Here is a 26705-nt window from a genome sequence, read left to right on the forward strand (position 1 = left end):
AACACTCAGAACCAAACTGCAAGGCTGCCACAGTTTTCTTCTCCAGTCCCTAAGAAATCATTTTCTCATCTTCTTTCTCTAAACTTCTAGAAGCCCTCGCCCTTTTCGTTCTCACTTCTTCTTTTGCTGAAAAAAATAGAAGCAATCAGAAAGAAACTTCCCCATGCTTGCCTTAGGGACACTACTAGCTCACCTTCAGAGGTACACTGCTGTCCCTCCCATGACCATGTTTGGACAATCTGTAAGAGGCCAACCCCTCCACATAGGCACTGAATCCCTTCTCCTCTCCCTATTCCAAACTTTCCCTCTTGCAATGTTTCCTTCTCTCTCTTGCATCATTACTTGTACAACGCTTAAGGCTTTGTTCCTTTAGGATTCCTCTTCACTGGATGCCCACACTGCCCCGCGGTGCTGCTGAGGATGTTTCCTGAAACTTGCGGGTCCTAGGCCCTCCCTCTTTGCAACTTCGCCCTGAAGCTCACTTTCCTCCAGCATCTACCTAAGGGACTTTCCGGCTACAACATCCTAAAGGAAACCCAAGTTCAAGAGGTGGGGCCCCAACCATTTTGAAAGCGGATCTTCTGGCCTTACTGAAGCCTTCAGACGATGGCAGCCTCAGCTGACATCTGTCTGCAACCCTATGAGCCAGAACTGCATGGTCAAGCTACTTTCAAATTTTTAACGCAGAAAGCCCCCCCCAAAATAATAATAAATGATTATTTCTGCCTTAAATCACTCAGTTTGGGGGTGATTTTTACACAGCCTTAACTAACTAGTACACTCTCCCAAGTTTGCTTTTCTCTAGGTCTACCCAGTCCTTGTAAATGGAAATAACATTAACACAGTTGTAATAATGTAAATGAATTGCTTTTCCGGCAGATTCTTGGGCTCTGTCTCAGGCCTCTGGAATCAGAATCTCTGAGGGTGGTACCCAGAAATCTAGGGCACTTTTAAACTGGGTTTTTGGGTGCTCCTAAATATTTGAGAAACTTAATTATGGAAAAGGGGGCAGACAGAGAGACACTGCAAATTATTTTTATGCTTTTTCAATGGTGGTAGGGCTATGGACTTTTTGTGTGTTTCAGTATTTTCCAAATAAAACAATAGGAATCAGGGGTCCTGACACTTTGTCAGTCCCACTTAATATGGGGCAGAAGACGTCTAGTCTGACCCTCTCTTCCTTCCCCCAGACCTTTCACAAACGCCCCGCCCATACATTTGCTTGCCCCAGAAAACTCTTGTGGTTAATGAGAAAAAATGAAGTAAAAGTTATAAGTAAAGAATGGGTAAGGGAGGGGCGCAGGAGACTCTCCACCACCACCGAAGTCAGGAGTGAGGCACGCCAATACTTCCGGCGACCCTACCAAAATATTTGGCACATTCCTCCCAAAATACCACCCATCACTCCCACATCACCCACCAAGAAACTCCGTGTCTTAGTCACCTCTCAAACCTGGAAGTAGGCAGTGAACAGGGCGCAGTCTCGGGGAAAGAAAACGGAGCCGCAGGACGCCTGGGTCCACACGGGTCCCCAGAGATGTCTCCGCCACCGCTGCTGCTGCTGCTACCGTTGCTGACCATGGAGCCCACTGGGGCCACGTTGATCTGGTAATGGGGACCCCCACAACCCCAAAACCTGGGACGGACTCCCTCCCTCTTACCCTTCAAGTCTGGGGCTCCCCAGTTCAGCGACCCCCAAACCTGACACCCCAGAATCCATGATTCCTATCTTTTGGGTTCCCAGATCTCCAAATTGGGCTCTCACCCCTGAGGGGTCCACCCTGATATCTCGTAAGACCCAAGCCCTTTGAGTCTAAGGTCCTGCACCCTGAGACCCTTGGTTGGGGACCGTCCCAATCTTCTTAGTACACATTTTTGGGAGAACTCTGCTGATCCCACCCTGAGCTTTGATGATGTGATACTGAGCCCTCCAGACCTGTGACACCCATCTTCCAACAGATCTTGGAGCCCCAGATCTGTGACATTTAAAGTGAGACTCCCCCAGATTCGCATCTTCCAAATTGTTGAGGTCTCAAGAAGTCCAGTTTTGGGGACTCCTATGACCTCCCCCCCACCTCTGGTGCCTCCCCCAATCTCTCCCTTCCTCTCTTCTCTCCACTCCCTGGAACTCTTGATGGGGGGAGGGGGGTCTACTTTTCCAGGAAACACTTTTTCCCCACTTCACATTCTTAAGCCTCTCAAAGACTAAGTCATGGGTGGTGGCCGCAAAGATACGGGCGGCAGGGCCCCAAGGAGAAACTACAGGCAGATACAAACAGATTACTGCTTGTGATGTTTGCTAACCTACTTTTTGAGCTTAAGAGGTCATAGCCACTTCCCAAATCAAGGCAAAGAGCAATGATTCTCTGAGTTGACTCAGGACCACCAACATCGGCTTGAGCAGGCCCCAGGAGCTTGTTAGAAATGCAGATCCTCAGGCTCCATCCTAGACCTACTCAATCAGAAACGAGCAGTTCTAGAGACTTCCCAGGTGGTCCAGTGATTAAGACTCTGTGCTCCCAATGCAGGGGGCATGGGTTTGACCCCTGGTCGGGTAACTGAGATCCCGCATGATGCATGGTGTGGCCAAAAAGGAAAAGAAAAGAAAAAGAAAAAATGAAATTTAGCAGTTCTAAATTTTAACTAGCCCTCTAGGTCAGGGATTGGCAAAACACTCAGCTCAGGAGCCAAATCCAGCCTACCACCTGTTTTTGCAAATAAAGTTTAATGGAATTCAGCCATGTTCATTTGTTTACCTGTTGCCTATGGCTGTTTTTGTGCTATATTGACAGAATGAGTAGGACCGGGGCACGAACCCGTGTCGCCTGCATCGGCAGGCGGACTCTCAACCACTGCGCCACCAGGGAAGGCCGTTTTGGGCATTTTTAAAAGTTTATTTTATTGAAGTAGAGTTGATTTACAGTGTTGTGTTAACTTCCGCTGTACAGCAAAGTGATTCAGTTATACACGCTATATATATATATCCGTTTCCGTTACGGTTTCTCACAGGATATTGAATATAGTTCCCTGTGCTATGCAGTAGGGCCTTGTTGTTTATCCATTCTATTGATATATACATAATAGTCTGCATCTGCTAATCCCAGACTCCCCATCCATCCCTCCGCCACCACGGCCCCCCACCCTGGCATATGTTAGGGTCTTTGGAAGACTTTGTGTATGTCCATTCTGGAATGGCTTACTTTACATAATTTGGAAGGTCTTTTATTGAAACGTTCGGGGGAAAGTCTGTTTGGAATGGTGCGCTCTTGTAGAATCTTTGGGGAAATTTGTCATCGTGGTTTGGTAGGTGTTTGGTAGGGTTTCTACCACTTTGCAGAGTCTACACTGGACTCAGGGCCCTGAACCCACTGAGGGGATGGGATAAGCCAGCAGAGCCCCCCAGGTTGGAGGCTCCATCCCCCGGGGACAAGGACTTCTTTGTGCCTCTCTCCAACTACATGAACGTGAGTCACAGCCCCACACAGCCCCCCGCCGTCCCCAACCTTCCTGCCCTTGAAGTCAAGCTCTTCATCCAGGACCTCTCCTGTTTTGCCATCAGGTCCAGTATTACGGGGAAACTGGGCTGGGAACGCCACCCCAAAACTTCTCTGTCATCTTTGACACTGGTTCCTCCAGTCTCTGGGTCCCGTCCGTGAGATGCCACTTCTTCAGTCTGCCCTGCTGTGAGCTGTCATGGGGGAGAATAAGGCTGAATGGGGGTAAAGGGAGAAGGGGGGCTGGGCCCGGTCTTCCCAAGGGTTTTTGAGGACCTGTTCTCTTCCAACACACCCTCACAGGTGAGTTGGCCGGAAAGGCAGGAGGCACACTGGGGAGACCTCTTTCCACCAGTGACAGCTCCCTCACCTTCTGACCTAGGGCTCCACCACCGCTTCAACCCCAAAGCCTCCAGCTCCTTCCGGCCCAATGGGACCAAGTTTGCCATTCAATACTGAACCGGCCGCCTAGAAGGCATCCTGAGTGAGGACAAGCTGACTGTGCGTGACCTTGGCCCCGGGAAGGCTTGAGCCTGGGAGAAGCCCACCTCTAAGATTATCTGGTTTAGGGAGGGGCTTGAAGAGGCGGGGCCTCCAGGGTAAACGGATGGGGCTTTTGAATTGCGAGGCAGGGCTTCCTGGGGAAGAGGGCGGGGCTTCCCAGACAGGGGTGGGCCTTCTCAAGTTACAAGGCAAAGCTTCCTAGGCAGTTGGAGTCGTTTACAGATGTCCCCAGACCTGGGATTCATGCCTTGGTTTGGGAGACTTCAGAGACATGTAGGTAATGTCCTCCCGGAAGTAACTTACTCCATTTGAATCTACCCCAGATTGGGGGAATCACAGGTGCATCGGTGATTTTTGGGGAGGCTCTGTGGGAGCCCAGCCTGGTCTTCACATTTGCCCACTTCAATGGGATATTGGGCCTCGGTTTTCCCGCTCTGCCTGTGGAAGGAGTTCGGCCCCCACTGGATAGACTGGTGGACCAGGGGCTTCTGGATAAGCCTGTCTTCTCCTTCTACCTCAACAGGGAATGGCGGAGGGTCTACCTTCCTCTGAGTCCTAGCCCCAAGAAGGAAGTTCTGCCCTCCTTCAGGAAGTCACCGCCCCAATATAAGAAACACATGAACCCTATTCATAAGTTCCACTCACTAAGCAACACCTTAAGACCTACTAAAGAAACTCACCATCACTTAAAACGTTCCATGTTTCAAACTCAAACCAGGAAATTCCATGCCCTACCCCATCAAATACTGAATTTAAGAACCGCATCTTCACCATAAAGAAATCCCAATTCCATTGGAGAACACATGTCAGAAGTCAGGAATTGCCCATTTTAATCTAAGAAGTTACATTTACCTTTTAGGAAGCTTAAAACTTATGTTTAGAAAGCCCAAGCTGTTATCCAGGCAGTCTCCAGGCAGGAAATTCTGTGTCCCTTCAGTTATCCGGACGTCCAACCCAGGAAGTCCACCCACCTCTTTTTTTTTTTTTTTGGCTGCAACTTTTGCCCCCCTGCAGTGGAAGGGCGGAGTCCTAACCACTGGACGGCCAGGGAATCCCCCCACCCACCTCTTAGTAGATCCTGACCTTCCACACTTCCAGGAAGTGCCCGCCCCTACCCCCCGCCTTCCTATCACTTTCAGCCAACTGAGGAAGTCTAATTCCCCGGAAGTTCTAGACATGCAGTTCAGAAAGTCTCATCATCCACTCGGGGAGACTGATTTCTCACAATCACACCTACCAAGGCCAGTTCAGAAACCTCAATGCTCCACTCCCCCCAAAAGTTCTACCTTCTACAGTCAAATCAAGTCCTATGCCCACTTCAGGAAGCTCCCAAGACCCTAAAATCCTAACCTCCACCAAGAAAAGCCCCATTTCTCTTCACTTCTTGCCTTGCTTCCAGTCCCAACATCAAGGCCCTGCCTGCATCCCACTATCCCACCTAGAACCCAGACACCACCCCATTGGCAGAAGTCCCTCCCTTGGCCACTCCTGGGGCTGGCAGGAGAAGTGCCCACGACGCCTACAGCTGTCTGCCTCTGCAGGGACCCTGGGGCAGCTGATGGTGGAGAGCTGGTCCTGGGTGGCTCAGACCCAGCACACTACATCCCACCCCTCACCTTTGTGTTAGTCACGATCCCTGCCTACTGGCAGATCCACATGGAGCGGTGAGGAACCTGGCCTCCTAGGTCTGGGAGGAGTGGGCTAGAGCCTAAAATCCAGTGTCCTGGGGTGAAGGGAGCCGAGGACCCAGACTCCTAGGTCTGATGGAGGAGGGGTTGTGGGCCGGGACTCCTGGCTCTGCAGGAGGAGGGGGCTGGGGGTCTGGCCTCCTAGGATGCTGGCTCTAATGACTGCCTCCTTCTGCCTCACAGTGTGGAGGTTGGCACAGGGCTGACTCTTTGTGCCCGGGGCTGTGCTGCCATTCTGGACACAGGCACGTCTCTCATCACGGGACCCACCGAGGAGATCCGGGCCCTGCAGGCAGCCACTGGGGGAGTCCCCCTGCTAATGGGGGAGGTGAGGACCTGGTGTCTGGTGGGTGTGGGCTGGGGAGGCTAATAGGGATTTAATGGTGGACATTGGGCAGGATGCTCTGGCCTGCGGGTGGGAATCGCATGGCTAAGAGGTATGCACGGGCTGAAAACACTGGACCTTGTGAGTGACAGGCCAGGGGTTAGTGAGGGGAAGCAAGGACACCTCCCAAGTGTCTACTCAAGTGACTCCGGGGACAGGACAGGATGAGAGCGAGTAAAGTTATAATTAGTATAAGACTAATTACATACACCTATAGGCCCAGTATGGCCCGTGGGCCACGAGTTTTTGATTTTCAATGAGAGGAAAAGAGGTTTTGATCAAATGGGAGCCTAGAGGAAGTGGCAACAACTATATAGGAGTGAGGGAAAAGCCAATAAGGCTACAGAAGACAGCAGAGCCTGACCACACAAGGTCCTGAATACCTAGCTGCCCAAAACGGACATTTCCCTGTTGCACTGGGGAGTCACGGAAAGAATTTGAGCAGAGAAGGAATCCCTCGTCTCTACTTACTCCTCTTTTCCCTCAGTACCTCATCCAGTGCTTGAAAATCCCAACGCTCCCTCCAGTCTCCTTCCTCCTTGGCGGGGTCTGGTTTAACCTCAACGTTAACCTTAAAGGCCCAGGACTACGTCATCCAGGTAGGTGGCAGTCACAATGACGTCAGAGTGACGGGTTGAGAGGGTGGGGCTGGGAGTGAGACATCACTAGGGCCAAGCAGGGACCACATAAACATTTCTAGTGCCCACGGTAGTGGGCGGGGCGAAGCTCTGGCTCGTAGGAAGAAGGAACACCGGTGGGCGTGACACGACACCTGTGATCCGTCTTGTCGCCTTGTAGATTCCTCGGGGTGGCGTCCGTCTCTGCTTGTCTGGCTTCCAGGCTCTGGACATGCCTCCGCCCGCAGGGCCCCTCTGCGGGGCGATGTCTTCTTGGGCACCTACGTGGCCGTCTTCGACCGTGGCGACAGGAAAAGCGGGGCGCGAGTGGGGCTTGGGCGCGCTCGAGCTCCTGGAGCAGGACAGTGAAGGGGTGGGCTTGCGCAGGCGTAGTTCTCCGGTTGAGGCCCTGGTTATGCGCATGCGCATCCCCCGATACTCAGTAAAAATCTATTTCTATTAAACTTACCTGGGTCTCTTCCTTTTTTTTTTTTGCGGTACGCGGGCCTCTCACTGTTGTGGCCTCTCCCGTTGCGGAGCACAGGCTCCGGACGCGCAGGCTCAGCGGCCATGGCTCACGGGCCTAGCCGCTCCGCGGCATGTGGGATCTTCCCTGACCGGGGCACGAACCCGTGTCCCCTGCATCGGCAGGCGGACTCTCAACCACTGCGCCACCAGGGAAGCCCCCCTTTTTTTTTTTAAGCGCGTGATTTTTTTCAGAAAAAAGTTAGTGTCCGGCTCTCTGGAGTTGAGAAAGAAAGGAAGGAGAAAGGTATCACTCCTCTCCAAGGCGCACACTGGTGCGAGGGTCCTATACTACGAAGCCCATGAAGCCTCTCGCCTACACTGCCTCTCCTCAAATGCACTCGACGCCGCGGAGCATCACGGACGTTGTAGTCTAGGCGGTGTTCACGTCCTAACGGGGGCGGGCGCAGCCACAACACGCGTGGGAGGCGACAGGTCGCGACGGCAGCGACAGGTGGCAGTGGGGGGTGGCTGAAATCGTAAAGGATTTTCCAACCCTTGTTCTAAGGGGAGGAGATACCATTCCCGCACACTTAATCTCCTGTTCTTCTCTACCCTTGGGATTCCCCGGGTTGGGGGGAGCTGGGCTGCCCCTCCTCCGGCGATGATGTCACTACCCTCCTCCGCAGCCTCTCGCTGCCCAGAGCTGCGGGGCTGGGTCACCCCTCCCCCCATCGCTAATCCCGGATTCCCCCATCCCCGCCCCGCCTCGACTTGGGGTGAGTACGGGGGAGGGGGAGAAGGCACAGGGTCCGGGGGCGGTAAGACAGCCCAAATCCCAGTTTTGGAGGCGGGGGACTCGGGAGAGGAGGACTCAAAGGTTACAGCGGAGAGGTAATTCGAGGGTCTCGGGGGACCAAGGATCGTAGGCAGAGTCCCCACATTTTCAGCTTTAGTGCCTGGAAGATCGTCTTTCCTGGATTTAGAACTGATAGGAATGGGAGCGGAGGAACAAGGAAGGGGTCTTGGAAGGCAGGAAGGGGAAGACCCTTCCCCAATTCCAGGGCTTTGGGGAATGGGGGAGGGAGAGTTAGGAGGCGGCGCCAAGGATGACTGAGGTGAGAGTCTGGGGCTTTCAGGAATTTTGTGCCTTGAAGGCCTGAGAAGGGATAGACTGGGAAGGAGGAGGGATGGGGAAAGGGTCTGAAGACGCGAACAGACATTGGCCTCCCCTCCCCTGGTGTCCGTCGCTAAAAATCGAGTCCACGTCCCTCTGGCCTGTTTGCCGAGCTGGGTGTCCCATAACCCAAGCCCTCATTATGCCTCCAGAAGCCTCCCCTATGGGTGCAGAATTCAGGCTTACAAATCCCCGCATACCCTGGTGGGGCCTGGAGAGGGCCATGTGGGAGTGACGGCACCCAAATTTCCCAGGGCCTGATGGAGTCTGGATCATCCTTGACCGAGCCTCTTCCCCCAATCCCACGGTCTTTAATCCCGAGTCTCATTCCCTATTCTCCCCTCTTCCAGCCTCCTCGCTCCTCACCCCCCCCATCCCTGCCTTCCCCACTTCCCTCTGCCCCAGCCCGCACCTTCTCCCACATCTTCTGACCTCCGCAAAAACGCTGGTTTGGTAACTTGATCCCGTGCCTGGCTGCTATCAAAGGCTGAAGAGAAAAGTAGAGTTGGGTGGGGTGGGGGGAGGGTATAAGGGAGGATAGGTGACTTAGGTCCTTACCCTAGCCCTTACTCCCAGCTCCTAGTGCCTACCCAACCCCGGCCCCAGCATCCACCCCCACGCCCCACCTGCCTAGAAGCCTCACTCAACCCAAGACCATTCCCTCACCTCAGGATTCACTGCTTCTGCCTGGGGATACACCAGAATCCGGGGCAGAGAAGAGTAGGAAGCCCCGATGTCTTTTCTCTACCCTCCTGGGTCCCACGGGGGCTTGAGGACTGCCTGAGAACAGTGGATCAGGGGGCAGTGGGGGGAGTTGAGGTAAACTACCTCCCTGGTCCGCAGGACGGGCTCCGCTTCTGCAACTCTCTGCAGTGACGCAGCCTCGAGTCCTGGCCAGGTTGAGGATTAGAGACGGTGATGCGGTGGGAGCCTGAGAGAAAGGGACAGAAATCCAGAGGGAGGGACAGAGACTGAAGGACAGCAGGACAGAGCCCCAAAGAACTGGGGACAGAGACCCAGAAAAAGGGGGACAGGGATTCAGAAAGGGGTGAAAGAGGCACGGGGTGGGGGTGGGGGATAGAGGCCCAGGGAAGGGAAAGAAAGAAAAAGGACAGAAAGAGAAAAGGCAGTGACAGAGGGGGAAAAGAGACGGAGGAGGGGAAAAAGACACGGGGAAGGAGGTAGTAAAAGAACAAGAGCTAGGGGGACGGAGACCCAGATGGATGGGCAGAGACCAGAGAGAGGAGGGAGCCTGGGATGCCCTGGGATGGCGGTGGTGGTGGGGGGAGTGGAGGACAGACACAAAGAGGAGGGACAGAGACTGGAGGGAACAGAGACCCAGAGAGAGGCAAATCCGAGAAAAAGGTCCAGAGGTCAAGATGAGACTGGGGGTGGGGAGATCGAGACACAGTCAGGGGAGAGGAGACTGAGGCTTAGAGAGAAGAGGGGCAAGACTCAGAAGGAGGGGGACAGATACAGAGAACAATGGGACAGAGAACCAGAGGGAGCGCAGAGAGTAAGGAGGGGCCAGAGCCTCAGAGGAGTAAGGGCAGAGAGGGGGGGACAAATATTCAGAAAAGGGGAGAAAAAGAGACACTAAGAGACACAGAAGCGGGAGTGGGGGTGGAGAGGGAGGCGATACCAACCAGCCGCCGTACCTGCAGAGGGAGGAGGCGGGCTGGGAACAGTGCAGACCTGGGACGCCCGCAGCCCCTGACCCACCCACTTCCCTCCCACAGGCACAGCCTCCTGCCGCCGCAGCCGCAGCCGCTGGCCCCGCCCCAGCCCCCGCGCCTGCGCTCTACCACCCGGGGGGGGGCCAGTCCAGCCCAGGGGGCGGGGCCTGACAGGCTCCGGGGCCGTCCGCCTAGTTCTGGCCCCGCCCACCATTGGCCCCGCCCCAACTTTCTGCCCTCCCACCAGGACTCTCTGAAACCTAATCCCGCCCAATTTCCTATTGGCCCCGCCTATTGCCTCAGCCTAGACTATGTTTCCCGGCCTTTTGGTTTCTCCCCTCCGCCTCTCTTAAGACTCTCCTTACCAGTTCTCATCCATCCCTTGGTTCTGCTGGCTGCAGTCCGCCGTTATCTAGACCTCGCCCACTTTCCCTCACCTCGTTCCCCCTTCTAAGGCCCTACTGACCCTTAGAACTATCTCCCAGGCTCTCTGGCCCCCAAGACTTCCCGTTCTAGGTCCCACCGCTCCGTCCATCCCGGTAGCTTTGTACTCTGCAGGTCTCACCTTTTCCTTAGCCATTCTCTACACTCTTAGCCCTGCCCCGCCCCCACCTGGCCTGGTTGCTTTCAAATCCCTTAAAGCGCCGCTCCTCCCTTAGTCTTGCCTTTCCACAGCCCATTCAAGACTTTTTTTACCATTCGTGGATCCCACCCACCTCCCGCAGTCCCTCCGAATCCTTCCTGACATTCTCCCGGCCCAGCCCCGGCTAAACGGGCCGCGTTTCCAGCTCCGTCCCTGCCCCTTCTTTACCTCGCCTTTTCCCTTAGTCCTAGCCAGAAGCTCTCAGGTTTCCAGGCCTCGCCCATTTCCGCCCCTTCTCACTGGGTCTCAGTCCCTGTTCCCCTTGCCGTGTCCCCTTTCAGTCCAGTCTAGTGCCACTCTCCATTTCCAGTTCCCGCCCCTCATTCAGTCCCGCCCCCTCACTCTCCTAGCTCAATCAGGACTGTTTCTAATTTCTGTGGCGCTGCCTCTTCTTAAGATCCGCTCTGCCCCGTCCAATCAATGTTAGGAGCTCAACCCGGCAGTCTCCGTCTGCCCCACTTCACCGGGTATTGCTTGCCGGCTCTTTAGGTCCGTCTCTATGCAATCCAGACGGGCGCCCCGATGTGGCCCTGCCCCTGACTCCGCCAGTCACGGACAGTCAGGCCCCTTTAAATAGCTCGGACCTGTCCCCTTCCTCTGCCCGACCCGCTCCTTTTCTTAGTTCTATCAGATCTCTTTCTTATATTTAGCCCCGCCTCCTCTGTTCTCCCAGTGCTGCCAAACCAGGCAACTTTAGCCTCCCATCCCGCCTTAACACCTCGCTCGGCCCCGCCCCTTATCCCAGAAAGACCCAATCGGTGTGTTCCATTTGCGGCCCCGCCCCGCCCAGCTAGGCGGAGTTGGAGTCCGGGCCCTTCTCTCAGCTTTAGCCCCGCCCCCCACCTCTTCCCAGGCCAATCAATTCAGTTTCTCCCTCCCTGCGGTCTCGCCCCCTCCCTCCATCACCTCCTATCACCCAATCACATCTCTCTCCCCTGCGGCCCCGCCCCCTGAGACCCCGCCCCTCCTTCTCCGCCCCCCCATCCAATGCTGAGCTCAGTCTGCGTCTCATCCTTCCGCGGGCGCCAGGGGTCCAGCAAACAGCAGCCAGTGTCGCCGCCGCAGCCGTCCGAGTCCCCGCTGCCGCTGCCCCCGCCACCGCCACCGCCACCGCCGCCGCTGCAGCAGCAGCAGCAGCAGCCTGCGCAGCCCGGCCCCGCCGCGTCCCCGGCGGGCCCCCCGGCACCCCGCGGGCCCGGGGGCCGGCGCGCCGAGCCATGCCCCGGGCTGCCGGCGGCGGCCATGGGGCGGCACGGCGGCGGCGGTGGCGACAGTGGCAAGATCGTGATCAACGTGGGCGGCGTGCGCCATGAGACGTACCGCTCGACGCTGCGCACCCTGCCGGGGACGCGGCTGGCCGGCTTGACGGAGCCCGAGGCGGCGGCGCGCTTCGACTACGACCCGGGCGCCGACGAGTTCTTCTTTGACCGGCATCCGGGTGTCTTCGCCTACGTGCTCAACTACTACCGCACTGGCAAGCTGCATTGCCCGGCCGACGTGTGCGGGCCGCTCTTCGAGGAGGAGCTCGGCTTTTGGGGCATCGACGAGACCGACGTGGAGGCCTGCTGCTGGATGACCTACCGGCAGCACCGGGACGCCGAGGAAGCGCTCGACTCCTTCGAGGCACCCGACCCCTCGGGCGCCGCCAACGCTGCCAACGCTGCGGGCGCCCATGACGCGGGCCTGGACGACGAGGCGGGCGCGGGCGGCGGCGGCCTGGACGGCGCGGGCGGCGAGCTCAAGCGCCTCTGCTTCCAGGACGCTGGCGGCGGCGCCGGGGGCCCGCCGGGGGGCGCGGGCGGCGCGGGCGGCACGTGGTGGCGCCGCTGGCAGCCCCGCGTGTGGGCGCTCTTCGAGGACCCCTACTCGTCGCGGGCCGCCAGGGTGAGCGTGCTCTCGGAGCCCCCATCCCCCTCCCCTCTCCTGGAGCTCCCAGACCCTCAGAAACGCCCCATCCTCGCCCTTAATCCCTGGTCCTTCCCAGCCCTTCCTGGTCTCTCGGCCTCCCAGCCTCTTAGTCTCCCATACTCTGAACACACCCCCGTCTCCCGGCCATCCCCAGATCCTCAGAAGATCTCTCTGCCACCTTCAGAATACTCCAGACCTCTCTAAACCCCACCCAGCTTATCTAGGCCATCGTAGGCTCTTAGAAACTTCCTTTCTGACCGTGAATCTCTTAAACACACCCCCTGGACAACCCCACATCTGCCTTTCCTGGACCCCTCCTGAGACCCTCAGAAGACATTTCCTCAACCCTGAGTCTTCCTAGCCCCTTTTAACCTCTTCTCACCTCTCTTGGCCACCCCTCAGACCCTCAGAAGACGCTTGTCCAGCCCTCAGTTTCTTGTACCTCCTTAGATCCTCAGAAGACATCTCTTTCTAACCCTCAAAGTGTCCCAGGCCCTGTGAATACTGTCTCCACCCCCTGCAGACCCTCTGAAGCCTGCTCTCTAGCTTCCAGTCTTCAGTCCTGAAGCCTCTCCCAGCACCTCTGATTCTCCTTCTGCCCGTCTCCACATCCCCTCCCTATCTCCAAGTTTGAGTCTCCTGGTTACCTTTGAACCCCCCTTGCTTATTCTGCCCTTAAAGTCTCAGAATAGTTCCCACCCCAACCTCAGAGTCCCCTGGACTCCTCTGAACCTCCAAACCACTTGCTCTGGCTAGTATACTTCCCCCTCACTGCAACAGAGTCTTGGGGCTTCTTCTCTCCTGGGACCCTGCTGCCCCCTCTGTGTTCACATCCCTTCCTGCATCCTCCACACCAACTCCCCTCCCGAGGATTTCCCCATACAGCTCCAGACTTCCCCCAAGGCTTTCACACTCCTCCTCAATGTCTCCAGAAGAGTCCTGAGCCCCCATGATATGCTTTTCCTCTCCAGAACTTCCCATATGCCCTCCAGAATAGCTTCTCTCTCATCCACAGATTCTCCCAACTTCTTCCTTCATCTTTAAACTGCATAGCCCACTCTCGATCTCTGGGACGCCCTCCTCCCACCCTCAGCCTCCCAGCCTCTTTCCTAGTGGGTAAAGGACTTTCCTTCCCGCTCCAGAACTTTACCTAACCTCAATCCTTGGGACCCTCCTCAAGTTATCAGCCCCAAAACTTCCTCCTCAAAATAGCTCCCAGGTCTTTCTGATCTACCTTGGTATCTTCCCACCTGACGCCCCTCCCCAAGCCCTGCTCGCTTCCCCTTTCCTAACGCCCCCCCCCACTACCCATTCCAAAGCACAGGACTGGGCCTCTCAGACCCCCCTCCGCCCCCCGCAAAGTGAACCAAAGAGCCCACACTCCAGCCTTCTCCTCTCTCCAGTCTTATCTCTCTCAAAATTCCATATTTCCCCCAAAGCTCTCTTCGTCTCCCCCCCCAAAAAACTTTCCTCAAACATCTGTAACTTCCCAGGCTAAATAGCTACCCTTCCCCCTGGTTCTCATTTGAACCTCTTCCTCCTCTTAGCTTCCTCCCTGTGTTGGAGGAGAGAGAGGACAGTTCAAGATGTGGGGGTGGGAAATTAGAGAGAGGAGGGAAAGAGGAGAGACTCCAGGCCCCTTTCTAGCCTCCTGGGGACCCAAACACTCGGAGGAGGCGGTCCGGCACCCTCCCCCCACCGTGCCGCGTCCTGGGCCGGCCAGGAAGGACACGGAGGACCCGCAGTGCCGCATTCGCACTGGGGGAGGGAGCGAGGGGGAGGGGGGCCGGAGGCACCGCATAAAGTTTGGTCCCCGGGAAGCGCTGAGTTGGCAAGATTTGGGGTTGGGTGGGGGGGAGGTGGGGGAGAGGAGGTGCAGAAAGGACGTGGCCCTATATGCCCCCTCAGGCCTCTGAGCGGCACCCTCCCCCCATGGCCTGAGGAACCCTTCCCTCTTGTGACCCCATTGAAGTGTTCTGAGGTGAAACTAGGGGTCTGGGACAGCTATGGGGGACATTCATTTACTTTACAGAAGTGTTTTGAGTGTCCACGCGGTGCCAAGCATCTTCTAGCCGCCAAATAAGAGTTTGAGAGTTGAGAGTTGAGGCCAACGCAAAGTGGAGGGTCCGGCTCTACCTCCCTCTCACTCCTCTCCCCATAATCTCCTCTTTCCTTCTTACAGGGACTCCATGCCCTCCTCCTACCCCTTCTGCTTTTGAAGCATCTCTGGACAAGGGGGTCCTGACGCTGTCCAGCTTCTAAGCTGCGCACTGCGACGGGTGCCCACCTTTCTTTCTGTGTCCTGGGAGGGAAGGAGTTAATCAAGCTCCTGGCCTGTGGCCTCCCGCTGTGAAGCGGCACTGCGGCTGCGCACTGCCTGCTCGGCAACAGCCTGGAATGGGTTAAGACAGCTCTCAGGCCTTGCGGCTGCGCACTGCGATGGGGGAGCTGTCCGTGGTGCTGCCCCCCGCGCGCCCCGCCCCCTGGTCCATCCGGCCCGCCCCCACTGCGGTGCCGCAACCTGCGCCCTGCGCCCGGCTCGGAGGGGGGCGGGGGAGCACCAGGCATGCGCTCTGCGGAGGCCTCTGGCCTCTTAAACCACTGCGGAGAAACGAAGAGGGGGGCGGGGCAGAGGGCCAGAGTTGGGCCCTAGCCCACCCCAAGATCTAGGGTCATCTCTGAGGCGGACGCTGGCCCGCCTCTCGGCTCTGCACTTCAGATTAAAGTCAAGGTCTCCCAAGCCCGGACCTTGTCCCCCATCCCGTGGAGGAAAGGGAGTGCAGAGAGGGACAGTGCTGGCCCGGGAGCCAACCCTGGCTCTCCTCTCTTCTCTGCACCCCAGGCCCTCTCTCCTCTACCCATCTGATTAAAGCCCCCTCTGCCTCAAAGCCTATCCCCTTCCTTCTCTAAGGACTAACCCCACTCTTTCGACCTCCCTTCTACATATCTGATAAAGCCAACTACAATTTCTAGGGGCCTTCTCCAAGAGCTTGACCCTGTCTCTTCTCAAGGCCTTCATCAAAACCCACACCATTGGGCTCAGGACCATCTTGAAATGAACCAGGCACCCCTGCCCCCATATCTCTGAACCTCTGACAAGCCCCTTCACCTCTCCTTGGGCCTAGCCCTGCCCTCTCCCCTTGCCCTATGTTCAAGCCCCTGACATTCCCTTCCTTTCCAGAGCCTTAAACCCCACCCCTATCATCTTCCCTTTTTTCAGTCTTGACCCTTCACCTCCTTCTTCCTTCAGGGACCTAACATCCCTCCTCCCCTCTGTGGGTCCAACTCTGCGCTGTTCTCCCTGGGTGAGGGCCTCACTCAGCCTTCTCCCTTTTCTGAGACCCAGTCATTAGCATCAAGGTCCTTAAACACGGCACCTATCTGAGGCCTCAACCTTGGCTCCCTTTAACTGATGCCGCAACACCCTAATAACGGCTCAAGCCTTAATAAGTTCCAAACACTAGATCAAGCACTAGTTTTGGAGTCAGGCCCTTTGTATACTCATCTAATGTAATCCTTACAATAATCCTGTAAAAAATTTGAGGTTCGGAAAGATTAATCTCCTTGCCCAATTAGGCAGGGAAAAAGCTGGATTCAAACCCAGGCTTTCTTACTCTTAACCACCTCCTGGTTCTGCCTCCGACCCACCTTCTCCCCTTCGCCTTCCCTCAGCTCCAAGCTAAGCCCCAAAGCCTCTGAGACACAGGATGTATGATCTTAGTCTCCCTACCCACATCCCCCAGCAGAATGCTTGGACCCTGCCAGGGACCCCTGAGATACGACACAGGGAACAGGAGGGGGGGGGATGGTCTAGGAGACAGAGCAAGGAGGCAGAAATTGCTGTTTCCAGGAAAGAAGTGGCCCATCTGCTGCTGCCTCTGGGGCCAGCTCTTCTCCCGAGCTGGGGGAGGGCTGCCTCTGATCCTTTTGCAAGATTTAGAGAGAACAGGATGCAAGAAGTGATGGAGGCACTGGGGTTGGGACACCGGGGTTTCCCTGGAGTTTGTGTCTGGGAAAGGGGCCACTGGGAGGGTCTCAGGGAGATGGCTAATTGACCAGATGCCTGGGTCACCTTTTGCCCTCTCTCTCCTGTCCTGCCCCGCAGTATGTGGCCTTCGCCTCCCTCTTCTTCATCCTCATCTCCATCACCACCTTCTGCCTGGAGACCCACGAGGGTTTCATCCACATCAGCAACAAGACAGTGACGCAGGCCTCCCCGATCCCTGGGGCTCCGCCGGAGAACATCACCAATGTGGAGGTGGAGACGGAGCCCTTCCTGACCTACGTGGAGGGTGTGTGTGTCGTCTGGTTCACCTTTGAGTTTCTCATGCGCATCACCTTCTGCCCAGACAAGGTGGAGTTTCTCAAGAGCAGCCTCAACATCATCGACTGCGTGGCCATCCTGCCCTTCTATCTGGAGGTGGGGCTCTCGGGCCTCAGTTCCAAGGCCGCCAAAGACGTGCTGGGCTTCCTGCGGGTCGTCCGCTTTGTCCGGATCCTGCGCATCTTCAAGCTCACGCGGCACTTCGTGGGGCTGCGCGTGCTGGGCCACACTCTCCGTGCCAGCACCAATGAGTTCCTGCTACTCATCATCTTCCTGGCGCTCGGTGTGCTCATCTTTGCCACTATGATCTACTACGCTGAGCGCATCGGCGCGGACCCCGATGACATCCTGGGCTCCAACCACACCTACTTCAAGAACATCCCCATCGGCTTCTGGTGGGCCGTGGTCACCATGACAACCCTGGGCTACGGAGACATGTACCCCAAGACGTGGTCAGGGATGCTGGTTGGGGCGCTGTGTGCCCTGGCTGGGGTGCTCACCATCGCCATGCCCGTGCCCGTCATTGTCAACAACTTTGGCATGTACTATTCGCTGGCCATGGCCAAACAGAAGCTGCCCAAGAAGAAGAATAAACATATTCCCCGGCCTCCGCAGCCCGGCTCGCCCAACTATTGCAAGCCCGACCCACCGCCACCGCCCCCGCCCCATCCTCACCACAGCAGCGGCAGCATCAGCCCTCCACCACCCATCACCCCGCCCTCCATGGGGGTGACTGTGGCAGGGGCCTACCCGCCAGGGCCCCACACGCACCCCGGGCTGCTCAGGGGGGGAGCGGGCGGGCTCGGGATCAGGGGGCTGCCTCCTCTGCCTGCCCCTGGGGAGCCTTGCCCGTTGGCTCAGGAGGAAGTGATTGAGATCAACCGGGCAGGTGAGGAGGGGGCGCGAGGGGTGGAGGTGGGGGGCGCAGGCAGAGGTGGGGAGGTTGTGAGGGGGGCAGGAGGTAGTTGCTGAGACTCCGGAGAGATGGGGTGGTCAGCAACAGAGACGGAAGAGAGGAAAGTGAACAGCAATTGCTGAGGCCAGAGAAGAGGCACGGAAATAGACAGTGATGGAGAAGCAGAGATTTCGTGTGGAAGAGAGTTTTGGGGAGAGACAGACTTGCAGCCAAGGTATTCAGGGGAACCAGGGGGGTGGGGGGCAGAGTGGTCAGCCATATGGTGAGAGGGACTCAGAGAAAGAGATGGGGGGGCGGCTCAGAGCACAGGGAGAGAGTCTCACATGGGAATCAGGGGCCAGAGACCGAGGCCAGGGCACTGTTGCAGTGTCTGATGAAGGAGGTGAGCGGAGAGGAAAGTTGACTGAGCCTGTGCTCATCTCTCCCCCCCAGGGGAGTCTGTGTCTCAGAGACAGTGATTGGGGCATCAGTCCCAGGGAAGGGAGAGGCTCGGGGGCCCCACCCCCATGCCGTAAGTAGGTCAAGAAAGGGAGCTGGGCTGCCCGGCCCCCATCTTGCTCCCTCAGCCGCTGACCCAGTTTCACACCAATTAAAAATAGCTAAAGTCAGAGCCTGGGGGACCCCCACCTCCCCCCTCCCTCATCTGTCACCTTCCCAACACCTCCCACTGTGCCCTTGCCAGCGTCCGACACCCCTCCCTAAACTACCACCTCCCAGCCCCCTGCATCCCTCCCAGCCATCCCTCCAAACCTATCCCAAACCATGCACCCTACCCCAGCTGTGCCCTATTCGGTCCACTTCAACCAACCATCCCACCCTCCACTCTGTCTCAGCCTCCTTCCCAGCACCCGGTTCACTTCCCAACCACCTCTTCCCCCGTCCCTGTCCCTTCAAACACCCGACACCCTACCTCAGTCCTGCCCTTCTCAGAACCCAACACCCCGCCTGACCCCCACTTCCTAGCCTTCAACGCCCTTCCCTACCCTTTTGTCCTGCCCGAACTCAACACTCTCCCCACCCAGGACCCGCTCCCCAAATCCACCAGCCACACCCCCTAACCACCTGCACCTCCATCACCTCTCCTTGCTGACCTTGCCCTCTCCATGAGTTCCCACATCTCACTCTCTCCTTTGTGTCTCTGTCTGACCCTCGGGACACAGATCCCCGCCCCAACGGGGACCCTGCAGCAGCTGCACTTGCCCACGAGGACTGCCCAGCTATTGACCAGCCCGCCATGTCACCAGAAGACAAGAGCCCCATCACCCCCGGGAGCCGGGGCCGCTACAGCCGGGACCGAGCCTGCTTCCTCCTCACTGACTATGCCCCTTCCCCTGATGGCTCCATCCGGAAAGGTGAGGTGCCCTCCTCTGGCCCCCTGGGACCCTCCCTCTCCTCCCCTCCCCCAGGGGAGGGGAGAGAGGGAGATGAGGGAGGAGGTGCTGGACTTCCCTTCCCCCATCTCCTGGCCCCAAATTCCCTCCCTCTTAGACGCCCTCCCCCAAATTTCCTCACCACTGACCCTTCACCTGTCTTTATTCCATCTCCATGTCCCCCCCCGACCCTCTGGCCTTTTCCCCCACCCCCAGCCACTGGTGCTCCCCCACTGCCCCCCCAAGACTGGCGTAAGCCAGGCCCCCCAAGGTTCTTGCCCGACCTCAACGCCAACGCTGCAGCCTGGATATCCCCCTAGTGGACGAACCCCCTCCCCCCAGGGTAAGTAGCCCCCACCCTCTGAACCCCCTCCCTCCTGACTAACCCATCTGAGAACATGCAGCCCCCATTGACCAAGACTCCTGTCCCCTCACTCCGAACAGCTCCATCCAATTAACCCCCAGCCCTGACACTGGCCCCGCACCCACCTGCCCAGGACCTGCGGTGCCCCTCACTAACCCCTAGAACTAAGCCCAACCCTCCCCACCATGTGCCTGACCTCCCTCCCCGCCCTTACGACTGACCCCCATTCTCAGCCCCATCCACATCTCTCTCCCTGCCTCCCCCCTTGGTTTTGCTTTTGTTTATTTAACCGAGAAAATGGGGTACACACCCAGGACATTCTTCTGGGTGCAGGTTGGGGTGGGAAAGACTCAGCCACTCACGCAGTCACTTGTGGATTGGCCAGCACTGACAAAGCACACACAGGTTCCCGGTGCAGTGCTAGGCCCAGGGGATTCAACAGTGAGCAATCCAACCACACCCCTGCCCTCCACGAGATCTCAGTTTGGGGGAGAGGCAGACACAGACCTAGAACTGAGGCCGAAAAGCAGGGCTGGGCTGAGGAGCCTTGTCCCAGGATCTGGGGAGAGGCGGGTCTGCTCTGGGGCTTCGTGAGGACGCACCTGAGTGGGGAGACTGCAGTTCAGGAGGCTGGGGAGGAGGCTGGGATGAGGGTCCAGGGGGAGAGGACAAAGGCTGAGCCGGGGTCAGGGCTATGGGGGTGGAGAGGAAGGAAAGAGACAGAGTCGGGGGGCCAGGGGTCAAGAGAACAGGGTCAGGACTGGCCAGTGGGGGAGGTGAGGGAGATAGAGTGAGGAGACAGTAGATGAATTATTCAGCAAACATAACGAAGCACTTTCCACGTGCCAGGAATCCAACATATATTCTGTAATCCTCACAACAACCCCAGCTAACCCCTAACTTCATTCATTCATGCATGCATGCAGGAACTGATGATTGAGGGTAGAATTCCAGGCACTGGAGATTTAGCAGGGCACAAAGCAAGAATCTGCCATCAGAGTTGCTACTCTAGAGCCTGGGTCAACATACTACAGCCACGGGCCAAATGTGTCCACCAGCTGTTTTGTAAATAAAGCTTTATTGGAACACAGCCACTGTCTACAACCGCAGACTGGAATAGTTTCGACCGAGATGGTATGGCCCACAGAGCCCCGAAAATTTTGACCATCTGGCCCTTTACAGCGAATGTCTGCCACTCCATGATTGGAGGAAGCAGAAAACAAACAAAAGGATAATTACTCTGGCCAGGTCAGATAAGGGGTGAGAGTCTTTCTGAGAAGGTGACATGAAACTTGAAAGCTGAAAAAGCTCCAGCCAGGCAGAAGAAACAGCAAGTGAAAAGGCCCTGAGGTGCTGAGGTGGGATGAGCTTGGTCTGTTAAAGGAATAGCAGGAGGGAAGTGTGGCTGGAGCTGAGTGGCCTAAGGGAGAGGGGAGGAGTCTGGGGGGGGGAAGGTTTTTTTGGCCATGGTGAGAGGCTGGATTTGATCTTTAAAATGATGGGAGGCCACCTGAAAGCATTTGATCCATCGCTTATTCATTCAACACATGCCTGTGGAATCTCCCTTCGCAATACAGAGATACATCCTAAAGAATCCCTACCCGCAGCCTAAGGAGATGCCACAGCAGGACTTAGGGAGCCTCCAAGGACAGCCACATCTAAACCCCCTTGTTTTACAGAAGTTCAGGGAGGTCCATGGCCAACCCCCAGCCACAGAGCAGATGGGGGACAAGAACCCAGGCTTCTGGGGTCCTAGTCCAGAGGGGACTGTCTGGCTCTTCTTGTTCCATCCCCGGACCTCTCCTTGTTGCAACCCGCCCCCCACCTCCATCATCCTCCACTTTCATCTCATTACCAACCCCCTGCCTCCCCGCTCCCATCTCACCCCTCCCCCTGCTTGCACCCAGTCCTGTTACCCACCTCCCTTTGTTCCCCACTCCCAGGTCTGGATGGGCCCCTATGGAATTGAGGGGCAGGGGGAGGGGGGAGGATTCGGGAATGTGGGTGAGGGAGGACTGGGGGGGGCAGTTGGGGGGAGTTCCCTGCTTCTCTTGCCTCGGATGCCAAAATCCATTCATTGAACTCAAATTATGGCTGGAGCTGATGGGGCTGACTGAACTCCCTCCCCCAAGGTCCTGGATCCCTCCCTCTTCCACACAGCCTCCCTTCCTAACTAACCTTCCTCCAGGACCCACCCTCCACTATTACCCCCCAACCAAGATCCTTCCTCCTGACCTGACCCTCACCCGCCCCATGACCCCTCCCTTCTCCATCTCCCCTCACCAACCACCGGATTCCCGCACCTGACCCGCGCTCCCCCCTCCTCCCCAGCCCTCCCCCTCCTCTTTCCTTCATCCTCCCCTTCCCCCTCAGCCACCCCGGAAGCTCCTTCCATATTTGATGTCTCTGGCCGCCCCCATTTCACTGCTCCCCTCCCCCGGAAAACACCAGAGAGGAGGAAGAGATCTCAGCTTTTCTCCGTCCCCCCCACAGTGCGGCTGTGTTGGGGGGTTCCCCCTGGCCACCCGCCCCCCCGTGACTCTGTGTATTTCTGTCCCCAGCTCTTGTCACCGCCTGAGACCTCGTGAGACCCTCGGTCCCCCCCTGCCCCTTCCCCCCAGGTTAGCAATTGGGAATGGCTGGGAGGGGGTGTCCCCAAGATACTGGGCTTCCAACCTCCCCCAGGCCCTCTCTCCAACAGTCAAGATGCCCTCGTCCAGACAGACCCCTTCGTACTGCCTAGGAAAGCCCTAGAAGAGCCCAGACAGTGGCAGAACTCCTCAGACATTCCTAAGTTTTCAAGAAACCCCACAAGTGCCCCTAAGCCTTAGATCCCTTTGACTATCAAGACATTGTCAGGACCTTCCCATCAGAAGGTTCTCGTTTAAAGGCTTCTTGACCCTTTAAAGATACCCCATTACAGCCTTCAGCTGAGTCTTGCCCTCATCAGACTGCTCTAGGAGCTGTCCTCCTGCACCACCACCCCCCACGCCCAGGGAGGAGGCACTGCCAACTTGTGCTCCATTCAGCCCCTCACAGCGTCCCCACCCGCCTGTCTTCATTTCTCTACATCTAGGTTAGCCCCCTACCCACTGCAGCCCCACCCATTCCCTCCCAAGGCCTCTCCACCGGCTGCTCCCCCACTGGCATTCCACCCACGCTCCTTCCCCACGCCCGTGCTGCCCACCATCTGCCTCGCTGCCCCCCACCGTTTTGCCTCAGACGAGGGGGCCAACAGGGGGGAGGGGAGTTGAGGGGGGCTGCGGTGGGGGTAGGGTGGGGGAGGCTCGGTGGCTGCCACCCTGCCTCCTAACCCTGAGTCTCTCCCCCCTCCCCATGTCTGAACCTTTCTCCTTGATGCCGACTGACTGTCCAATTTGTTCACTTCTCTCTCTCTCCGTCTCCTTGGTCCGCCTCTGTCCATCTCTCCGTCTCTTGCCATCTGTCACTTTGTGTCTTGGTGTCTGTCTCTCCATCTCTTATCCTCTCTGTCTCCCTCACCGTCTCTCTCACCTGCCTTCTCTCTCTGACTCGCCCTCTCCATCTCTTCCTGTCTCTTGCCTTTTCCTGTCTCTGTCTTCTCTCTTTTTCCATCTCATATCCCTTCTGTTTCCCTCCTGCTTCTCTCTGTCTTGGGGTCCCTCTGTCTGTTGGACCCTCCCCCTGCACCCCTATCTCCTCGATTCCTCCCCGTGTTTCTGCCCTTCGCCCCCCCCCACCCAGGTTACGAGAAATCCCGCAGCCTGAGCAGCATCGCGGGCCTGAGCGGGGTGTCCCTGCGCCTCGCCCCCCTTGCCACTCCCCCTGGCTCTCCCAGGGCCGCCCGCCGCGCTCCCCCAACCCTGCCCTCCATCCTCTAGCGCTCCCTTCCCCCCCGTGGGGGGACTCGGGGGTGACAGGGAAGGTCAAAGGAGCTGGGGGTGGGGGGTGGGGGAAAGGGTTTTTTTTTTTTTTAAATCAAACAGTCATTAATAATATGCAACCGAGACGACGATGCCAGCAGACACCCCCGGGCCCCTCACCTCCACCTGGGTCCCCAGGATGGAGGGGGGGAGGAGCCAAAGCCCATCCCCCCAACTATTCGCCCCTCCTGAAAAAAAGCCTTCTCAGGTCTCCATGAACCATAGGAACCCCCCCCCGAATCGACTCGTGTAAATACGTCCAAATTACATCAATTACATTTTGGGGCGCCTCCCCAGTACTCTGCATGCCTCCCCCAAACTGGATCCCCGCCCTCTCCAACTCCACCTCAGCAATAAGCCGCCAGGAGCTGCATGCTGCGTGCGAGGGAAGGGGCATTCTGGGAAGCGGGTGGGGACCTCCATGTGGGTCGGGCTGGCCTTTAAGCTACCGGAGGGTCTCCTAGCCTCCTACCTTCCACCCCAGGAGGGCAACCCATCACGAAAAAAAAAAAAATAGCAGCAATGTGGGGGAAGGAGGGACAGTCACCCAAGCCAAAAACCGGAGCTGAGCCAGACGGTAGAAGCGGAGGCACGGGGGGAGGGGTGGGCTGAGGACAGCTGCTCCCTCAGCCTTTAGGAGCATCCCTCTGGTGAATTTCACTCTTTCCTCCTCCTCCCCCAACCCCCACCCCACCCCACCCCCGGGGATCTGCTCGCCTCTATTGCTGCATGGACTCAGACCTCCCATCCCAGTATTCCTGGGATGCTCTGGCCCTAGCACACAAAATTCCCCAACACCCCCTCCAGATTCCCATCACATGAGGCCTGCCCCTAGAATTCCTGAGACTGAGTCTGGCATCCCGCGTCCTCCAAATCCCCACACGCTCCTGGGACTTAACCGCTGCACACAGATGCTGTCCCCACCGCCCCCCCCCCACCGCCCACCCATTCCCTGAGCTGCATCCCAGCACCTCAAACCTCCAAGACTTGATCCAGCCCTTCAGCTCACTTTCAGCCTTTGGGATGCTCCAAATCCTTCTCACACTCTGGACATTTCCTCGACACCCCTAAATCTGACATCAGACATCCTCCTCAGGTTCCCCTGACGCTAGATTTTCAAGATAAGCTCAATCTGTCTGCAATTCCAGGGAACCAGACCTTCCCGGGGCACCCCCTTTCTTATGCCTAACCCTGCCCCTCCAAGAGCCCCTTTCTTTAAATGGTGCCCCAAAGGCACCTTCTTCATAGACGCCAGTGTTTCCCAGAGGGTCATATTTGTACCCCTGGCGATGTGCTAAGGTTTTAGGCAGTACAAGGACAAACACTTATTTTTAAAGTTTTGTCTTTCCTGGCATTTCGCACATAAGCCGGTAAGTCCAGATATTGCTGCTTGGCCAGGACACCGTTTATTTAGGTTAGAGGTGTTTACATTTAAAATGTAGAGGCTGTTCCCTAGTGGAGGGACGCTGGAATATCAGAAGCTTGGGAAACCACATATCTACCTGGGCTGGGATCCCAGCTCGCCCTTCCCCGGCCTTCTTCAACCCCCCACGTTCGCGGGTGGAAAATCATTTCTCATACCCCATCCTGGCTCAAGAAGGATGTGCTACCTACCCCAAGCCCAGGGACCATATCGGTCCCAGAATCCTTAAGGGACTACCCCTTTTGGAGCATGGGGCTCATGGAATTAGCAACCTCCCTCCCTCTGCTCCCACGGCCTCAGGAACCTCCCACCCCCCGCCTGAGGATTGGTGGTGGGGGTGTCACTGAGCACGGTTCTTGATGCAACGATTCCTATGCAAGGGGCATTTTTGAGTCCGCCCATCCTTCCCTTGGACCCTAAAACCCTGGCGAACCAGGGTTGAGGGGTGGGGCGGGTTCTGGGGGGAGCGGGGTGGGGTGGGGCAAAGGGCTAGGGGCTTTAAACACCAGGGTATGGGGTTGGAGACTGATTATATTGCCAAAGGGTTTAACTTCTTAAAGCAAAACAAAACCCCAGATACCCCTGACCCTCACGGAAGCCGAACGGTGCAGGGAAAGGGGGTGAGGATTTTTCTAAAGGGTACGGACCTCTTCCCAACGTCTCCTCCCTGCTCGCCAATCTGCCACACGTACCCAGCTTTTTAGTTCAGCTTTTAAAAATAGTCACAATCATTATAAACCTCTACACACGTTATTCTCGTTCCCCATCCCCCAAGTCAACAGTGTGGGATTCGGGGAGGGAGGGAGAGAGCTAAAGGGACAACTTCCAAGTCCCGACTCCCCTTTTCCCCCCGGCCGCCAGGGTGCCTGCAACTACATGCATGCGCTGCATGACGCGCTCCCCACACGCATGTCGCGCCCCTCCTGCGCTCCGGGAACGCACGGACACGGGGCGGGGGCGGGGTGATTGGGGAAGGAATGAATGGCGGGGGGTCTTTCTGAATACAGCGGCTCCTCCCCAACACACACACACAGCAATAAGTTTCTCTCACTCAAAAGTGGGCGGGGCGGGCCTGTCCTGTTGTTGGGGTGGGGGGGAGTGGCAAGGGGGCGCTCTCAGGGATGGGGGAGGGTGCCCGGAGTCAGTCTGGGGAGGGGAGGTCTGCAAATCGTCCAACTCTGGTGCTAATGGCGGGTCTTCTCAGCCCACCCCCAGGGCAGGGAGGGAGGGGTCGGCACGGCCCCTCCCCCAAGTCTCCCCCACGCCCACCCTGGGTGCATGAACCGCCCGTTGCAGAAGCTGCCGCATGTCACCCCCCCCAAATAAAAAGTGTCATGCCCCCTTCCCACCCACCCTCTCACTCCCCACCAAAATAAAAGTTTCCTTTTCATTTAAAAGTTTCATCCTCTTTGTCTCCAGAGAGGGCCTCCTGATGGGGCTAGGGGCTCTGGGGGCAGACAGAAGGTTGGGACAGAAGAGCAGGGTCGTATTAAGATGTCAAGGGCCTGCACTTTGAGGGTCCAGACATCCCCCTCATCGCCGGCTCTCACCTTGTGATTTTGGCGGGGGCAAGTACCTGCTTCAGTTTCCCTGATGGTAAAAATGGGGATCCACACCCCTAACTGGAAAGTCTGTGAGGGCACCTGGGTCATGTGAGCTCCTGGGTCATGTGCCGGTGACTAGTCCCCAGAAAAGGAGTGTGGGCTCAGGAGTTACCCACTCTGAAGCCAGACTGGGTTCAATTTCTTAGTAGCTGTGTGTCCTTGGGCAAGTCTCTCAACTTCTCTGGGCTTGTTTCCACCACTCTAAAAGGGCAAGGGGGGTGATCTATTAATTCAGCAAACATACT

At 57.2% G+C, this 26705-nt stretch overlaps 2 protein-coding genes across 3 annotated transcripts; both read left to right on the top strand.

Annotated features, from left to right (window-relative positions):
• Positions 1–953: 953 nt before the first annotated feature.
• On the top strand, positions 954–7093 carry NAPSA (napsin A aspartic peptidase). Its single transcript, XM_030761341.2, is given in 11 exon segments — positions 954–1608; positions 3308–3464; positions 3560–3683; positions 3877–3995; positions 4322–4527; positions 5540–5662; positions 5870–6014; positions 6559–6636; positions 6638–6670; positions 6870–6942; positions 6945–7093. Coding segments are annotated over 11 exon segments (1278 nt in total). The 5' UTR covers positions 954–1537.
• A 4466-nt stretch (positions 7094–11559) lies between these two features.
• On the top strand, positions 11560–26191 carry KCNC3 (potassium voltage-gated channel subfamily C member 3). 2 transcript variants are annotated; one of them, XM_089902209.1, is made up of 5 exons: positions 11560–12533; positions 16663–17770; positions 18314–18316; positions 18958–19149; positions 23255–26191. In XM_089902209.1, the coding sequence occupies exons 1-5, from the start codon at positions 11637–11639 to the stop codon at positions 23389–23391; spliced, it is 2337 nt and encodes a 778-aa protein (XP_089758335.1). In that variant the 5' UTR covers positions 11560–11636; the 3' UTR covers positions 23392–26191. The 2 variants fall into 2 exon arrangements, with proteins under 2 accessions (XP_089758335.1, XP_022441806.2); XM_022586098.3 differs by lacking the exons at positions 18314–18316; positions 23255–26191 and adding an exon at positions 19384–21836 and having other exon boundaries at positions 11634–12533.
• Positions 26192–26705: the final 514 nt, after the last annotated feature.

This window comes from Delphinapterus leucas, chromosome 20 (assembly GCF_059928025.1).
Source record: "Delphinapterus leucas isolate spDelLeu-1000000601 "Yukka" chromosome 20, BTC_Dleu_Yukka2, whole genome shotgun sequence".
NCBI lineage: Eukaryota > Metazoa > Chordata > Mammalia > Artiodactyla > Monodontidae > Delphinapterus > Delphinapterus leucas.

Coding starts and splice junctions, on each gene's coding strand:
- KCNC3 (XM_089902209.1), top strand. CDS start 11,637: ATGCTGAGCTCAGTCTGCGTCTCATCCTTCCGCGGGCGCCAGGGGTCC. Junction 12,534..16,662: donor ACTCGTCGCGGGCCGCCAGG/GTGAGCGTGCTC, acceptor CCTGCCCCGCAG/TATGTGGCCTTCGCCTCCCT. Junction 19,150..23,254: donor TGATGGCTCCATCCGGAAAG/GTGAGGTGCCCT, acceptor CCCCCCACCCAG/GTTACGAGAAATCCCGCAGC.